This window comes from Coregonus lavaretus, assembly GCF_964263955.1.
Source record: "Coregonus lavaretus genome assembly, chromosome: 7".
Classification (NCBI taxonomy): Eukaryota; Metazoa; Chordata; class Actinopteri; order Salmoniformes; family Salmonidae; genus Coregonus; species Coregonus lavaretus.
The window spans coordinates 63,557,501-63,574,018 of record NC_139994.1 but is presented as its reverse complement, the minus strand read 5'-3'; the positions used below and the strand labels follow the sequence as shown (position 1 = coordinate 63,574,018).

The window sequence follows — 16,518 nt, the reverse complement described above, 5'->3', positions numbered from 1 at the left end:
AGTCAATGATATAGTAAGTACAGCACAAACCACCATGAGAGCTCTGTCTGAAGGGAATTCTTTAGGAAGAACTGATTTTTTATCCCCCCTTTACCTTGAAGATATTTCCACTATAATTTTGCATGCACTTTTTGCAAATAAACCTTCGTATTTTTTTCTGTCTGTTTCCAAATCAAAATAGTGAATTGGATTTGCTAGTCATAACAACCAGGATGATAGGACAACCCACAGATGATTTTACAAATGAAACCGTCACTGCCATGGATTCTAGAATCGAAAGATAATACAAAGATCTCAAAAGGTATCTTTTACGTCAGAAATCTCTCCAGAAATGTCAACCACTGCAAACTTCCTGGTAAGGTGTCATATGAAGATATTTCTCAAAGTATCCAAGTCAAAATATTTGTTCCAGGTCCAGTAAAAAGTTTCTCCAAATTTGTCTTTTTATAAAAATAGATGCTTTTTAAACCCACATCAAAGAGGTTCTTAGCTCTTTGGCAAGGTACTGCTTTAAGATTATTTTTCTATTTTTCTCCATTCATTTTACAATAAGCAATATTCTGCAGCCAACCAATAACTCATATTACGATAAACATAATACTAACAAAAGAAAATTACAAAAACAGAATAGTCAAAAATAAATACTTTGTTAACCACTTAAGACTCAAAAAACGCACCTAGGCAAAATCAGGACACAGAAAAATACAAAGAAAATCACTACACAAAGCCTTACAAGACTTACTGTTTTCAAAGCAGAAGTGCAACAAAAAAAACAAAAAAAACCTTATCAGTAACATTTTTAAAAGGTCCAGATTTAAAGACAGGCGTGAAAACCTGCAGTATTTTTTCTGGTTCAACGCAAAGTATTTTAAGAAGTTTCAAAGCCTAGCAATGAAGGAACACAAAGAAAACACTGTTGGACGCTAAATAGTTTCCCTTCGTAACACTGATTTACAAATATGTTTTTACTAATGTAGAAAGTTTACGGTCGGTAGGTTTCCATTTTAGGTTTTTCCATTTTCTGTAGAGTTTTCTATAAACAATCTGAGATGGAGATTAGGCTTTGTGCGTTTTGTTGGTTTTGAACGAGACTTGCAGAACTCTGTCCCCGAGGCGGTATCCGTTCAAGCTGGCGATGGCCATGGCTGCCTCGTCGTAGTTAGTCATGGTGACAAATCCGAACCCTTTGCACTTGTTTGTGTTGAAGTCCCGGATGACCTTGACGTTTGTGACGGCGCCAAACGGCCCAAACATCTGCCACAGAATGCTCTCGTCTGCGTCCGGAGCCAGGTTATAGACGAAGATGCACCAGCCGGTGCCCGCATGCCCCGGGATGTTGATGCCAGCCAGACTGGTCACCCCATCAATGGCCATGGGGGAGAACCGGCTGTAAAACAAGAAGACAAGCACAGGTCAATACAAAAACCCATCACTGAAGGTGCTGACAGTATTAAATGTCATGAAATACAGTGCTGCGTTTCAGTGACTTTTCATTGAACTCATTAAAAAGCTTTTAGGTTTATCTAACTGCACAAAAACTGATGACAAAATCACTTTCAACTGCATGATTATGACTACATTAAGTTTGAAACAAAACCAAACAATGTACCCTATTTAGGGATGCACATTTCGGTAAATCTTGCTGCCGACTAACTGACCCTCATTAACCGGTCAACAAACAGTAAAACATTTTCCAAACAGTAAAATGACGTGACCAACAGAAAATACTATCAGAGTTCTGTATATAATGACGAGACGCTTATGTTTTCCGCCCTAACAATGGAAGTCGTCCCAAGGCGGGAAGGCAGGCAACAAGCTTAGGCCCAAAATAAGCCTATAGAAACCCATTGTGCAAATTTTGGACAGATTCTGGTGAGCGTGAAAGCTCTCGCATCGCCTCTTCCTCTCTGATACTATGCATGTATACACGGACCGGACATTTTTCATTAAGAGCTTAGAAACATGCGAGCAATTCCACGAGACAGAGATGGAAATCTCAGTTAGAAACTTAGAAAGAGGGGGAATCTAATAGCAACAACTATGATGTGTTGCTAATATGACCAGCACTGTGCCTTTGGCTTCTGGACAATGAAAGAAAGTTGATATGAAAACCAATAGAACAGGAGAGAAATGCTGGTTAATGGCATGAGGAAGTCTTTATAAAAGAATTGCCTCCAAGTTTCTATGGATGGACTTTCACTAGGCTACTTTGAAGCAAGGTCAGACATGCCTCTATTTAAAGAGAAGTAAAACGTTCAGGTTTCAAACAATTACACTGCCTCAAGCTCACATTACGTTATACTGCCTCAAGCTCACATTACGTTATACTGCCTCAAGCTCACATTACGTTATACTGCCTCAAGCTCACATTACGTTATACTGCCTCAAGCTCACATTACGTTATACTGCCTCAAGCTCACATTACGTTATACTGCCTCAAGCTCACATTACGTTATACTGCCTCAAGCTCACATTACGTTATACTGCCTCAAGCTCACATTACGTTATACTGCCTCAAGCTCACATTACGTTATACTGCCTCAAGCTCACATTACGTTATACTGCCTCAAGCTCACATTACGTTATACTGCCTCAAGCTCACATTGCGTTATACTGCCTCAAGCTCACATTACGTTATACTGCCTCAAGCTCACATTACGTTATACTGCCTCAAGCTCACATTACGTTATACTGCCTCAAGCTCACATTACGTTATACTGCCTCAAGCTCACATTACGTTATACTGCCTCAAGCTCACATTACGTTATACTGCCTCAAGCTCACATTGCAAAGTCGTCAAGCTGTGGGTGATTCGCTGATAGTCAACGGTAGGCAAGCTATGGTTACAACCCTATGCACCTGAATGGGAGGCGTGATTTAATTATGAGTTGAGACTGAAAAATAAAAATAGCTCCTTTAAATCCACCAAAGTTCGTAACACGCGATTGCATTTACAATTGTTATTTGTTGCGCAATGACTGGGCTTTACAAAAGCAAGTTTCACTCCAGTAGCCTACAGGCTTTTAGAAGAGCTACTCTGTATGCCGTCTGACAGGTGGTATTCCTCTCCTCTAACTAGTCTCTGTATGCCGTCTGACAGGTGGTATTCCTCTCCTCTAACTAGTCTCTGTATGCCGTCTGACAGGTGGTATTCCTCTCCTCTAACTAGTCTCTGTATGCCGTCTGACAGGTGGTATTCCTCTCCTCTAACTAGTCTCTGTATGCCGTCAGACAGGTGGTATTCCTCTCCTCTAACTAGTCTCTGTATGCCGTCTGACAGGTGGTATTCCTCTCCTCTAACTAGTCTCTGTATGCCGTCTGACAGGTGGTATTCCTCTCCTCTAACTAGTCTCTGTATGCCGTCTGACAGGTGGTATTCCTCTCCTCTAACTAGTCTCTGTATGCTGTCTGACAGGTGGTATTCCTCTCCTCTAACTAGTCTCTGTATGCCGTCTGACAGGTGGTATTCCTCTCCTCTAACTAGTCTCTGTATGCCGTCTGACAGGTGGTATTCCTCTCCTCTAACTAGTCTCTGTATGCCGTCAGACAGGTGGTATTCCTCTCCTCTAACTAGTCTCTGTATGCCGTCTGACAGGTGGTATTCCTCTCCTCTAACTAGTCTCTGTATGCCGTCTGACAGGTGGTATTCCTCTCCTCTAACTAGTCTCTGTATGCCGTCTGACAGGTGGTATTCCTCTCCTCTAACTAGTCTCTGTATGCCGTCTGACAGGTGGTATTCCTCTCCTCTAACTAGTCTCTGTATGCTGTCTGACAGGTGGTATTCCTCTCCTCTAACTAGTCTCTGTATGCTGTCTGACAGGTGGTATTCCTCTCCTCTAACTAGTCTCTGTATGCCGTCAGACAGGTGGTATTCCTCTCCTCTAACTAGTCTCTGTATGCCGTCTGACAGGTGGTATTCCTCTCCTCTAACTAGTCTCTGTATGCCGTCAGACAGGTGGTATTCCTCTCCTCTAACTAGTCTCTGTATGCCGTCTGACAGGTGATATTCCTCTCCTCTAACTAGTCTCTGTATGCCGTCTGACAGGTGGTATTCCTCTCCTCTAACTAGTCTCTGTATGCCGTCTGACAGGTGGTATTCCTCTCCTCTAACTAGTCTCTGTATGCCGTCTGACAGGTGGTATTCCTCTCCTCTAACTAGTCTCTGTATGCCGTCTGACAGGTGGTATTCCTCTCCTCTAACTAGTCTCTGTATGCCGTCTGACAGGTGGTATTCCTCTCCTCTAACTAGTCTCTGTATGCTGTCTGACAGGTGGTATTCCTCTCCTCTAACTAGTCTCTGTATGCTGTCTGACAGGTGGTATTCCTCTCCTCTAACTAGTCTCTGTATGCCGTCAGACAGGTGGTATTCCTCTCCTCTAACTAGTCTCTGTATGCCGTCTGACAGGTGGTATTCCTCTCCTCTAACTAGTCTCTGTATGCCGTCAGACAGGTGGTATTCCTCTCCTCTAACTAGTCTCTGTATGCCGTCTGACAGGTGATATTCCTCTCCTCTAACTAGTCTCTGTATGCCGTCTGACAGGTGGTATTCCTCTCCTCTAACTAGTCTCTGTATGCCGTCTGACAGGTGGTATTCCTCTCCTCTAACTAGTCTCTGTATGCCGTCTGACAGGTGGTATTCCTCTCCTCTAACTAGTCTCTGTATGCCGTCTGACAGGTGGTATTCCTCTCCTCTAACTAGTCTCTGTATGCTGTCTGACAGGTGGTATTCCTCTCCTCTAACTAGTCTCTGTATGCCGTCTGACAGGTGGTATTCCTCTAACTAGTCTCTGTATGCCGTCTGACAGGTGGTATTCCTCTCCTCTAACTAGTCTCTGTATGCCGTCTGACAGGTGGTATTCCTCTAACTAGTCTCTGTATGCCGTCTGACAGGTGGTATTCCTCTCCTCTAACTAGTCTCTGTATGCCGTCTGACAGGTGGTATTCCTCTAACTAGTCTCTGTATGCCGTCTGACAGGTGGTATTCCTCTCCTCTAACTAGTCTCTGTATGCCGTCTGACAGGTGGTATTCCTCTCCTCTAACTAGTCTCTGTATGCCGTCAGACAGGTGGTATTCCTCTCTAACTAGTCTCTGTATGCCGTCTGACAGGTGGTATTCCTCTCTAACTAGTCTCTGTATGCCGTCAGACAGGTGGTATTCCTCTCCTCTAACTAGTCTCTGTATGCCGTCTGACAGGTGGTATTCCTCTCCTCTAACTAGTCTCTGTATGCCGTCTGACAGGTGGTATTCCTCTCCTCTAACTAGTCTCTGTATGCTGTCTGACAGGTGGTATTCCTCTCCTCTAACTAGTCTCTGTATGCCGTCTGACAGGTGGTATTCCTCTCCTCTAACTAGTCTCTGTATGCCGTCTGACAGGTGGTATTCCTCTCCTCTAACTAGTCTCTGTATGCCGTCAGACAGGTGGTATTCCTCTCCTCTAACTAGTCTCTGTATGCCGTCTGACAGGTGGTATTCCTCTCCTCTAACTAGTCTCTGTATGCTGTCTGACAGGTGGTATTCCTCTCCTCTAACTAGTCTCTGTATGCTGTCTGACAGGTGGTATTCCTCTCTAACTAGTCTCTGTATGCCGTCTGACAGGTGGTATTCCTCTCCTCTAACTAGTCTCTGTATGCCGTCTGACAGGTGGTATTCCTCTCCTCTAACTAGTCTCTGTATGCCGTCTGACAGGTGGTATTCCTCTCCTCCAACTAGTCTCTGTATGCCGTCTGACAGGTGGTATTCCTCTCTAACTAGTCTCTGTATGCCGTCTGACAGGTGGTATTCCTCTCCTCTAACTAGTCTCTGTATGCCGTCTGACAGGTGGTATTCCTCTCCTCCAACTAGTCTCTGTATGCCGTCTGACAGGTGGTATTCCTCTCTAACTAGTCTCTGTATGCCGTCAGACAGATGGTATTCCTCTCTAACTAGTCTCTGTATGCCGTCTGACAGGTGGTATTCCTCTCCTCTAACTAGTCTCTGTATGCTGTCTGACAGGTGGTATTCCTCTCCTCTAACTAGTCTCTGTATGCCGTCTGACAGGTGGTATTCCTCTCCTCTAACTAGTCTCTGTATGCCGTCTGACAGGTGGTATTCCTCTCCTCTAACTAGTCTCTGTATGCCGTCTGACAGGTGGTATTCCTCTCCTCTAACTAGTCTCTGTATGCCGTCTGACAGGTGGTATTCCTCTCCTCTAACTAGTCTCTGTATGCCGTCTGACAGGTGGTATTCATCTCCTCTAACTAGTCTCTGTATGCCGTCTGACAGGTGGTAGTCCTCTCTAACTAGTCTCTGTATGCCGTCTGACAGGTGGTATTCCTCTCCTCTAACTAGTCTCTGTATGCCGTCTGACAGGTGGTATTCCTCTCCTCTAACTAGTCTCTGTATGCCGTCTGACAGGTGGTATTCCTCTCTAACTAGTCTCTGTATGCCGTCTGACAGGTGGTATTCCTCTCTAACTAGTCTCTGTATGCCGTCAGACAGATGGTATTCCTCTCTAACTAGTCTCTGTATGCCGTCTGACAGGTGGTATTCCTCTAACTAGTCTCTGTATGCCGTCTGACAGGTGGTATTCCTCTCCTCTAACTAGTCTCTGTATGCCGTCTGACAGGTGGTATTCCTCTCTAACTAGTCTCTGTATGCCGTCTGACAGGTGGTATTCCTCTCCTCTAACTAGTCTCTGTATGCCGTCTGACAGGTGGTATTCCTCTCCTCTAACTAGTCTCTGTATGCCGTCTGACAGGTGGTATTCCTCTCCTCTAACTAGTCTCTGTATGCCGTCTGACAGGTGGTATTCCTCTAACTAGTCTCTGTATGCCGTCTGACAGGTGGTATTCCTCTCCTCTAACTAGTCTCTGTATGCCGTCTGACAGGTGGTATTCCTCTCCTCTAACTAGTCTCTGTATGCCGTCTGACAGGTGGTATTCCTCTAACTAGTCTCTGTATGCCGTCTGACAGGTGGTATTCCTCTAACTAGTCTCTGTATGCTGTCTGACAGGTGGTATTCCTCTCTAACTAGTCTCTGTATGCCGTCTGACAGGTGGTATTCCTCTCCTCTAACTAGTCTCTGTATGCCATCTGACAGGTGGTATTCCTCTCCTCTAACTAGTCTCTCTATGCCGTCTGACAGGTGGTATTCCTCTCCTCTAACTAGTCTCTGTATGCCGTCTGACAGGTGGTATTCCTCTCCTCTAACTAGTCTCTGTATGCCGTCTGACAGGTGGTATTCCTCTCCTCCAACTAGTCTCTGTATGCCGTCTGACAGGTGGTATTCCTCTCTAACTAGTCTCTGTATGCCGTCTGACAGGTGGTATTCCTCTCCTCTAACTAGTCTCTGTATGCCGTCTGACAGGTGGTATTCCTCTCCTCTAACTAGTCTCTGTATGCCGTCTGACAGGTGGTATTCATCTCCTCTAACTAGTCTCTGTATGCCGTCTGACAGGTGGTATTCCTCTCCTCTAACTAGTCTCTGTATGCCGTCTGACAGGTGGTATTCCTCTCTAACTAGTCTCTGTATGCCGTCTGACAGGTGGTATTCCTCTCTAACTAGTCTCTGCATGCCGTCAGACAGATGGTATTCCTCTCTAACTAGTCTCTGTATGCCGTCTGACAGGTGGTATTCCTCTAACTAGTCTCTGTATGCCGTCTGACAGGTGGTATTCCTCTCCTCTAACTAGTCTCTGTATGCCATCTGACAGGTGGTATTCCTCTCCTCTAACTAGTCTCTCTATGCCGTCTGACAGGTGGTATTCCTCTCCTCTAACTAGTCTCTGTATGCCGTCAGACAGGTGGTATTCCTCTCCTCTAACTAGTCTCTGTATGCCGTCTGACAGGTGGTATTCCTCTAACTAGTCTCTGTATGCCGTCTGACAGGTGGTATTCCTCTCCTCTAACTAGTCTCTGTATGCCGTCTGACAGGTGGTATTCCTCTCCTCTAACTAGTCTCTGTATGCCGTCTGACAGGTGGTATTCCTCTCCTCTAACTAGTCTCTGTATGCCGTCTGACAGGTGGTATTCCTCTCTAACTAGTCTCTGTATGCCATCTGACAGGTGATATTCCTCTCCTCTAACTAGTCTCTGTATGCTGTCTGACAGGTGGTATTCCTCTCCTCTAACTAGTCTCTGTATGCCGTCTGACAGGTGGTATTCCTCTCCTCTAACTAGTCTCTGTATGCCGTCTGACAGGTGGTATTCCTCTAACTAGTCTCTGTATGCCGTCTGACAGGTGGTATTCCTCTCCTCTAACTAGTCTCTGTATCCCGTCTGACATGTGGTATTCCTCTCTAACTAGTCTCTGTATGCCGTCTGACAGGTGGTATTCCTCTCCTCTAACTAGTCTCTGTATGCCGTCTGACAGGTGGTATTCCTCTCCTCTAACTAGTCTCTGTATGCCGTCTGACAGGTGGTATTCCTCTCCTCTAACTAGTCTCTGTATGCCGTCTGACAGGTGGTATTCCTCTCTAACTAGTCTCTGTATGCCGTCTGACAGGTGGTATTCCTCTCCTCTAACTAGTCTCTGTATGCCGTCTGACAGGTGGTATTCCTCTAACTAGTCTCTGTATGCCGTCTGACAGGTGGTATTCCTCTCCTCCAACTAGTCTCTGTATGCCGTCTGATAGGTGGTATTCCTCTAACTAGTCTCTGTATGCCGTCTGACAGGTGGTATTCCTCTCCTCTAACTAGTCTCTGTATGCCGTCTGACAGGTGGTATTCCTCTCCTCTAACTAGTCTCTGTATGCCGTCTGACAGGTGGTATTCCTCTCCTCTAACTAGTCTCTGTATGCCGTCTGACAGGTGGTATTCCTCTCCTCTAACTAGTCTCTGTATGCCTTCTGACAGGTGGTATTCCTCTCCTCTAACTAGTCTCTGTATGCCGTCTGACAGGTGGTATTCCTCTAACTAGTCTCTGTATGCCGTCAGACAGGTGGTATTCCTCTCCTCCAACTAGTCTCTGTATGCCGTCTGATAGGTGGTATTCCTCTAACTAGTCTGTATGCCGTCTGACAGGTGGTATTCCTCTCCTCTAACTAGTCTCTGTATGCCGTCTGACAGGTGGTATTCCTCTCCTCTAACTAGTCTCTGTATGCCGTCTGACAGGTGGTATTCCTCTCCTCTAACTAGTCTCTGTATGCCGTCTGACAGGTGGTATTCCTCTCCTCTAACTAGTCTCTGTATGCTGTCTGACAGGTGGTATTCCTCTCTAACTAGTCTCTGTATGCCGTCTGACAGGTGGTATTCCTCTAACTAGTCTCTGTATGCCGTCTGACAGGTGGTATTCCTCTCCTCTAACTAGTCTCTGTATGCCGTCTGACAGGTGGTATTCCTCTCTAACTAGTCTCTGTATGCCGTCTGACAGGTGATATTCCTCTCCTCTAACTAGTCTCTGTATGCCGTCTGACAGGTGGTATTCCTCTCTAACTAGTCTCTGTATGCCGTCTGACAGGTGGTATTCCTCTCCTCTAACTAGTCTCTGTATGCCGTCTGACAGGTGGTATTCCTCTCCTCTAACTAGTCTCTGTATGCCGTCTGACAGGTGGTATTCCTCTCTAACTAGTCTCTGTATGCCGTCTGACAGGTGGTATTCCTCTCTAACTAGTCTCTGTATGCCGTCTGACAGGTGGTATTCCTCTCCTCTAACTAGTCTCTGTATGCCGTCTGACAGGTGGTATTCCTCTCCTCTAACTAGTCTCTGTATGCCGTCTGACAGGTGGTATTCCTCTAACTAGTCTCTGTATGCCGTCTGACAGGTGGTATTCCTCTCCTCTAACTAGTCTCTGTATGCCGTCTGACAGGTGGTATTCCTCTAACTAGTCTCTGTATGCCGTCTGACAGGTGCTATTCCTCTCCTCTAACTAGTCTCTGTATGCTGTCTGACAGGTGGTATTCATCTCCTCTAACTAGTCTCTGTATGCCGTCTGACAGGTGGTATTCCTCTCCTCTAACTAGTCTCTGTATGCCGTCTGACAGGTGGTATTCCTCTCCTCTAACTAGTCTCTGTATGCCGTCTGACAGGTGGTATTCCTCTCCTCTAACTAGTCTCTGTATGCCGTCTGACAGGTGGTATTCCTCTCTAACTAGTCTCTGTATGCCGTCTGACAGGTGGTATTCCTCTCCTCTAACTAGTCTCTGTATGCCGTCTGACAGGTGGTATTCCTCTCTAACTAGTCTCTGTATGCCGTCTGACAGGTGGTATTCCTCTCTAACTAGTCTCTGTATGCCGTCTGACAGGTGGTATTCCTCTAACTAGTCTCTGTATGCTGCACGTGATAAATAAAATGCATGACGACTAATGAAAATACACACCAATTTAATTCCACTAAATTATACAAATTAACCCAGACTGATAAGCATGATGGGTCAAATTTATTTTTGGTAAACCGATTAACCACCATAACCCTACTTTCTCATTGCCACTTGACCACCTTAGGCAAAACATGGTATACTTCCTAAATAGCACAGTTCAAGAATTTCCTGAAAAACCAGGAGGGAAATCCCACCATATGAAATGTGATTTAGGTTACAAAGACAACAATTAAGTCTCCCGAAATCCCAGCTCCTAGCCAATTGTGGTTTTGCAGTTTGAGGAAACAAAAAGCAAAGTGCACAGGAGAGCATGAATTATTTCAGCTGGTGTCAGATGAGATGAGCTGCTCCAGTTCTCCTCTCAGGGAACATGCACCATGACAGGTGTGCTCAGAACATCACGGACCCTGCACGAGATTTGGCAACCAAGACACCAGCCCACGAGCAGTGAGAAATCACAAGTCTACCAGTGAAGGAAAGGAGAGCCTTTTGAAGGATTGAACTTCAAAATCAGGCAGAGTGTGGTTTGAACTTGAATCAGGCTTCAGGAAGGCAGTGTGTGAAATTAAAGCTCAAACTAAATGCCATACTGGAGTCAGGTTCCTGAAAGGCGGCTGACACTGCAGTCTCGGTTGTTTAAAAACGGCACACGATTGTCAATAATGGATCAAGGTAAAAACTAAAACAAGGTTTGACAGAGCACAATGAGAACTACAAGGAAAAGCAGTATTCATTCAAGGTCTGTGGACAGACACTGCTTTACGGTCAATAAATTAACTCTATTGTGACGGTTACTAAAAACTAAAACTGCCAGTCAGATCTCACATGACAAAATGAGAGATGTGGCGGAGCGCGAGCGAGGGGGGGCGGAGAGCGAGCGAGGGGGGCGGAGCGCGAGCGAGGGGGGCGCAGCGCGAGCGAGGGGGGCGCAGCGCGAGCGAGGGGGGCGGAGCGCGAGCGAGGGGGGCGGAGCGCGAGCGAGGGGGGCGGAGCGCGAGCGAGGGGGGCGGAGCGCGAGCGAGAGAGAGGCGGAGAGCGAGCGAGAGAGAGGCGGAGAGCGAGCGAGAGAGGCGGAGCGCGAGAAAGCAGAGTGAGAAAGAGGGGGAGACAGAGCGAGGGAGAAAGAGTGCTTTTAGGATCAGGTAGGAACTCACTGTCTGACATGTGACCTGTCACTGGCCTTTCTCCTGCCAGCGTGAATCAGCCTCAGAGCCCAGCAGCATGTTTGCCCCTGACCCTCTCTCCTTCACACACACACACACACTAGGGATGCGCGGGTTGAATAAAGAGAAAATACCTTAAAAACATCCATAAATGTCTCGTTCTTGTGCAATTTCTATCTGTAGGCTACATTGAGGTTACATTATTGTAGTCTATCTGGTATTAGTGAGTCAGCCTGTACTTTAGGGACTAACTGTATGCCCAATAGCCTACAAACACCAATTGCTTTTGGGAACGGGCAAAAAAAAAAAAAAGTGACCGTCTATCCATAAAGGCAAAAAGGACAGTGTTGGAGTTTAATCCAATAAGAGGAAAACTGTGAAATGGAGAGCTGAAAATAAAGAGAAGGGAGGTCCAGAAACAGTCATGGGAAAGATTTTAAGTGGTAAAAAGAGGAGGATAGCAGTGCCAAGATGGGAACTTCAAATACTCAAGGGAACTGCAGCCTACTGTTCAGATGGGTTAAGTGGAAACTGAACTCTGGACACTGACTGTAGGTCTATATCCTCTCACATAGCCTAAAATATTAACTCCTGCAGAATTAAACATTTCTTGCAGTAAAATTATACACCAAATGTTTTGGACTCGGGAACAGGAGTGGATAAATATTGTTTCTTTCTTTCAGCATTTTGAATGCGCAGTTCGATACCGTCTGTATATAGAGGCACCATCTTTATCAGCATCATAAAGGCTGACAGTATATCAACCACATAAAATATGTAGCCAAACATGTTGGGTCGTTTTCAAAGCTTTCCACGTCCTTACAACCGGTCAAACTGATGTCATTTGGAAAAAAATTGGAGTTCTTGCATTTTCTCCCCGGTCCCTAAACGTCTTTGCGTCACGAAAGAAGCAGGAGATGACAGAACTTTACCGATGTCAACTAGATCGAAGCGTTCATTCTATCATTTATGACATTCTGGTGATAAAGGGTTTATTTAGTCTTCAAGGGCAACATATAAATGACAGAAGAGAAGCTGCATAAATCTAAATTATAGACAAGATCACTAACAAAACGTCGGAAATTGGAAATGGAAGCATTACTAAAATCAGGCCAAAGAAATCCTGCACCCCCCCGTCAAAGATAATGCCACCATCTCTGACTGTAGCCAACAGCACATTTCCTATATTAGCAGGTTATGGTCGGGTGCGGCCCCCATTTTCACTTTATTACATAGTCGGGTGGTTGCGGATGGGTTATTAGCAATTGCGGGTGAGTGAACAAAGAGCTAACCTGCACACACACACACACTTACTGCCAAAGCCCTCACTGCCAAGCACACACACACACACACGTGACATACACACTGGCTTACATAAATGCCCGAATATTTCCCTGACTGACAACCTCAAATTCTATTCAGTATAGGGAACAGCCCATGCCCCCCACTGCTGAACATAGTCATGGAAAAATGATCTAGGCCTGACACATCCCATCTCGGACGGAAAACACCCAATGTGTCCCCCCCCCCCCCCCCCAAAGGATTTTCTAAATGCAACTGTAATAGATGAATTACCTCTTGACTCCGTATGCCATGTTTAGCAGATTGTCCAACCTGAAATGAAAGTAGAGTTCAGTTGAAGCACATTACTGCAGAACATTGATGAAGTTCAACGCATTCATAAAAAGATGCCAATGCGCATATGTTTTCAGAGACAAAAACACGAGCTGGAAATCCCCAGGGGAAAAAAAAAATCACCCAAATAACATTGTTTACATTGTGTGGTATTGTCACACTAATGTCGATGTGAAGGACCATTATATGGTCAACAAGAATAACGAAAAGGAATACAAAGCCATTAACTACAAGTGCACCCACATTCATCAAAAAAGGCAAATAAAAATTGAGTCACTAGGGAAGAAAAGTATGGTTAATGGCCCAGTGCAGTCAAATGTGATTTTCCTGTTTGTGTGTTCAGCACCATCTATCTATCTATATTTGCCTTTTTAGTTTAAGAGTTGTTTGAACATACCGCCTGAAATTTCAGCCTGTTTTGGTGGGGTGGAGTTTTGGCCTTCCATGGTGACATCACCATTCAGTAAATTAGATAATAGACCAATAGGAGACTTCCAAACCTCTGCTAATGAGAGCAAATGTTCTGTTTTCCCCTCCCTGCTCAGACCACTCCCAGACAGTCCTAGCTAAATGCTAAAGAAGCAGTTTATTTTTTACCACTTTAATTGAAAACAAAAATCACAGTAAGGTACTTTAATCGTTACCCAGAAATGATTTGATATTGGAGATAAAAACGGCTGCATCGGACCTTTAATAAATATTCAGCTTACATGAGATAGAACACACTAAATTCCTTACACTAAGAGTGCCAAAAATCTATTCATACGGTACAGTCAATTTGGACAGCTCAATAAGAAGTCATTCAGCAGCCATAGGAAGGGTGGCAATACAGATCATAAAGCCTATTTGTTGGTTTGCCTTTTTCTCAGGGGGTTTTCAAATAGTCATGTGTTTTAAATGACCACAATACAACTCCCAAAGTTGCAAAATCCCTCAAACCTACGTTCAACTTCAACAAGACTAGATATTTGCAACAGGTGGAACACAGCAAAGTACAAATATGGTTTTATAGCGTAATTATTTAGAATAACTCTGGATGTTCTGATAAGTTGTCGTGTCATGTAGCCTACAGTATTCCACTGTTAAGCGAGACAATTCAAATGCCTTTATTATTATTTTTTTCTCCTCCTTCACCTATGAGGAATAAATTGATTTCATGTATTTTATAGGTAGGCTATGACTTGGCTTAGCTCTAATCAGAATGCGGTGGGTAGGTTTGTTTTAGGTGTGCCCCTTTACCTGAAGCGCTGTGCCTGCTGTGCAAGGGGTCCGGGGTACCTTCGATTGGGCGACTGGTACAGCTGAGAGAGCAGGGCCTGGCTGGTCTTCTGGCTGGGGTTGTTGGCAAACTTCACCGTGATGGGCTCTGTGGCGCCCGGCGGCTTCTGGCCGTTCAGGCCCTTGATGGCTTCCTCCGCTTCGATTCGCCGGTCAAAACGGATAAAACCCACCCCCCTGGAGACACCTGGGGACCACAAGCGTCATGTTTAGAAGCTCAGTGACTTGCTACACGTCATTATATATAGTCTTGTTCGAGCCAGAACTGCTCATCGATCCGTTTCTATAGCGTGAGGCAGCTTGACCTTCAAAATACACCCCCCCCCCACCATTTTACCATTTCATAAGGAGCATACGGATTCCATTTCCACATGGCAGTTTGGAAATGGAGATTATAAAACAGTTGTACATTTATTTTATTTCTTGCCATGAAAACGTATTACAGCTACACCTTCGGGGGGTTATAAGGGGGGATGGAGAGCCAGAATGAATAACATTTCATTCTATTGCTAATGTAGATTTATGAAAGGCTGCATGTTGGGACCACAGATTCATTCCTGAGGCCTGGCCAGCGAGTGGGGGGCTTCCTACTCACCGGTCACCTGGTCCACCAGAATGCGTGAGGTAATGATTCGTCCGTACTGAGAGAAGAGCTGCTCCAGTTCTTTCTGAGTCATGGTTTTTGGCAAGCCACTGACGTACAGATTTGCATCTCTAATGGAGGCCGAGCTTGGCCGAGCGTAGGAAACCTAGAGCGGAAGCAATTACGAGAGACTGGTTAGCGTCCTCTTAAACACACCAAATGACAGTTCACACTGAAGAATGCCACTAGTGCCCTCACAGAAACGGTGGCGACAGCCTTCACATTACCAGCAGTGGAGAAACGAGAGGTGAAATCCCAAGACCCCCCCCCCCCCCCGTGTTTGTTATGTCTAACGAGTGCAGGGCCAATCAAAAGCTGTGAATTCAATGATAAACATCCAGTGCTCTGAACAAGTTGTTGATTTAGTTAAAAATAAATAAAATGCCACAATCATGCGGAAATCCATATTCACGAGTCTCGGGGTCTCCATGATGGCTTCTGGAATGTTTCAAAACACAAGGCTGTGTCTGAACACGTAACATTTCAGGTTCCAGGCTTAGTTCGGTTCCAGACCTTTTTGTAGGGTGGACACTTAAATACTTTTTATATCAAACAAGCCCACTGAGGGATACAAATAAATGTGGGTTGGTATTAGGGGATGGGCACGGTTATTCGAATCTCCGAAAGGGATGTTAGTATTCGATCACTTGATTGAATTCATTTTGAGATAACATTTTTTTGTTGTTGACCCATTTCAACAAAAAAAAAAAAGCTGTCTAAATTGCATCATCCTTGTGACATTCTTAAACACACATCTACACACACACAAACAGGTAACTACCAAAATAATGGAAACACTTGAGTACGAGGGATACAAAGTATATTGAAAGCAGGTGGTTCCACACAGGTGTGGTTCCTGAGTTAATGAAGCAATTAACATCCCATCATGCTTAGGGTCATGTATAAAAATGCTGGGCAGGCCATTATTTTGGCTACCATGGCTATGCCCCCTTTGGATGACAATGCCCCCGTCCACAGGGCACGAGTGGTCTCAATGGTTTGATGAGCATGAAAATGACGTAAACCATATGCCAGGGCAGTCTCAGTCAACAGATCTCAACCCAATTGAACGTTTATTGGAGATTCTGGAGCGACGCCTGAGACTGCGTTCTCCACAACCATCAACAAAAAACACCAAATGAAGAACTGCGTCGCTTGTAGAATCTACGCCAAGGCGACATGACGCAGTTCTGGCTCAGTGGGCCCAACGCCCTATTAAGAAACTTTGGCAGTTACCTGTATATGCTCCATTCAAGCCAGATCTCACACAGGTCCATTCTGTATGTCGTGTAGGCTCAGTGTGTTATTCACCTTCCATAGGGGCAGGGTAGCTGGGTCTGACATGGCTGGGTTGTGTATGGTAGGGGGTGGACCCTCACATAGGGGAGGGGGGGGAGGGAGATTCTGGAGTGGCGACTGAAGAATGGTGTCGCATCCCACCAATAGAGTTTCCAGACACTTGTAGAATATATGCCGAGCTGCATTGAAGTGGTTCTGGTGGC

General features: G+C 45.3%; 1 protein-coding gene across 3 annotated transcripts in view; it reads right to left on the bottom strand.

The window, feature by feature from the left end:
* Window positions 1-1,056: 1,056 nt before the first annotated feature.
* LOC311131945 (ELAV-like protein 2) overlaps window positions 1,057-16,518 on the bottom strand; it is a gene marked incomplete at both ends in the record, with an annotated part of 35,180 nt that continues 19,718 nt past the window's right edge. For 2 of the 3 annotated variants that reach the window (XM_084165059.1, XM_084165057.1), the window contains 4 exons: window positions 1,057-1,387; window positions 13,036-13,074; window positions 14,335-14,560; window positions 14,969-15,122. In XM_084165059.1, the coding sequence (XP_084021185.1) occupies window positions 1,057-1,387; window positions 13,036-13,074; window positions 14,335-14,560; window positions 14,969-15,122 (750 nt within the window). The remainder of the gene's footprint in view (window positions 1,388-13,035; window positions 13,075-14,334; window positions 14,561-14,968; window positions 15,123-16,518) is intronic. The other variant, XM_084165058.1, reaches the window with a different exon arrangement.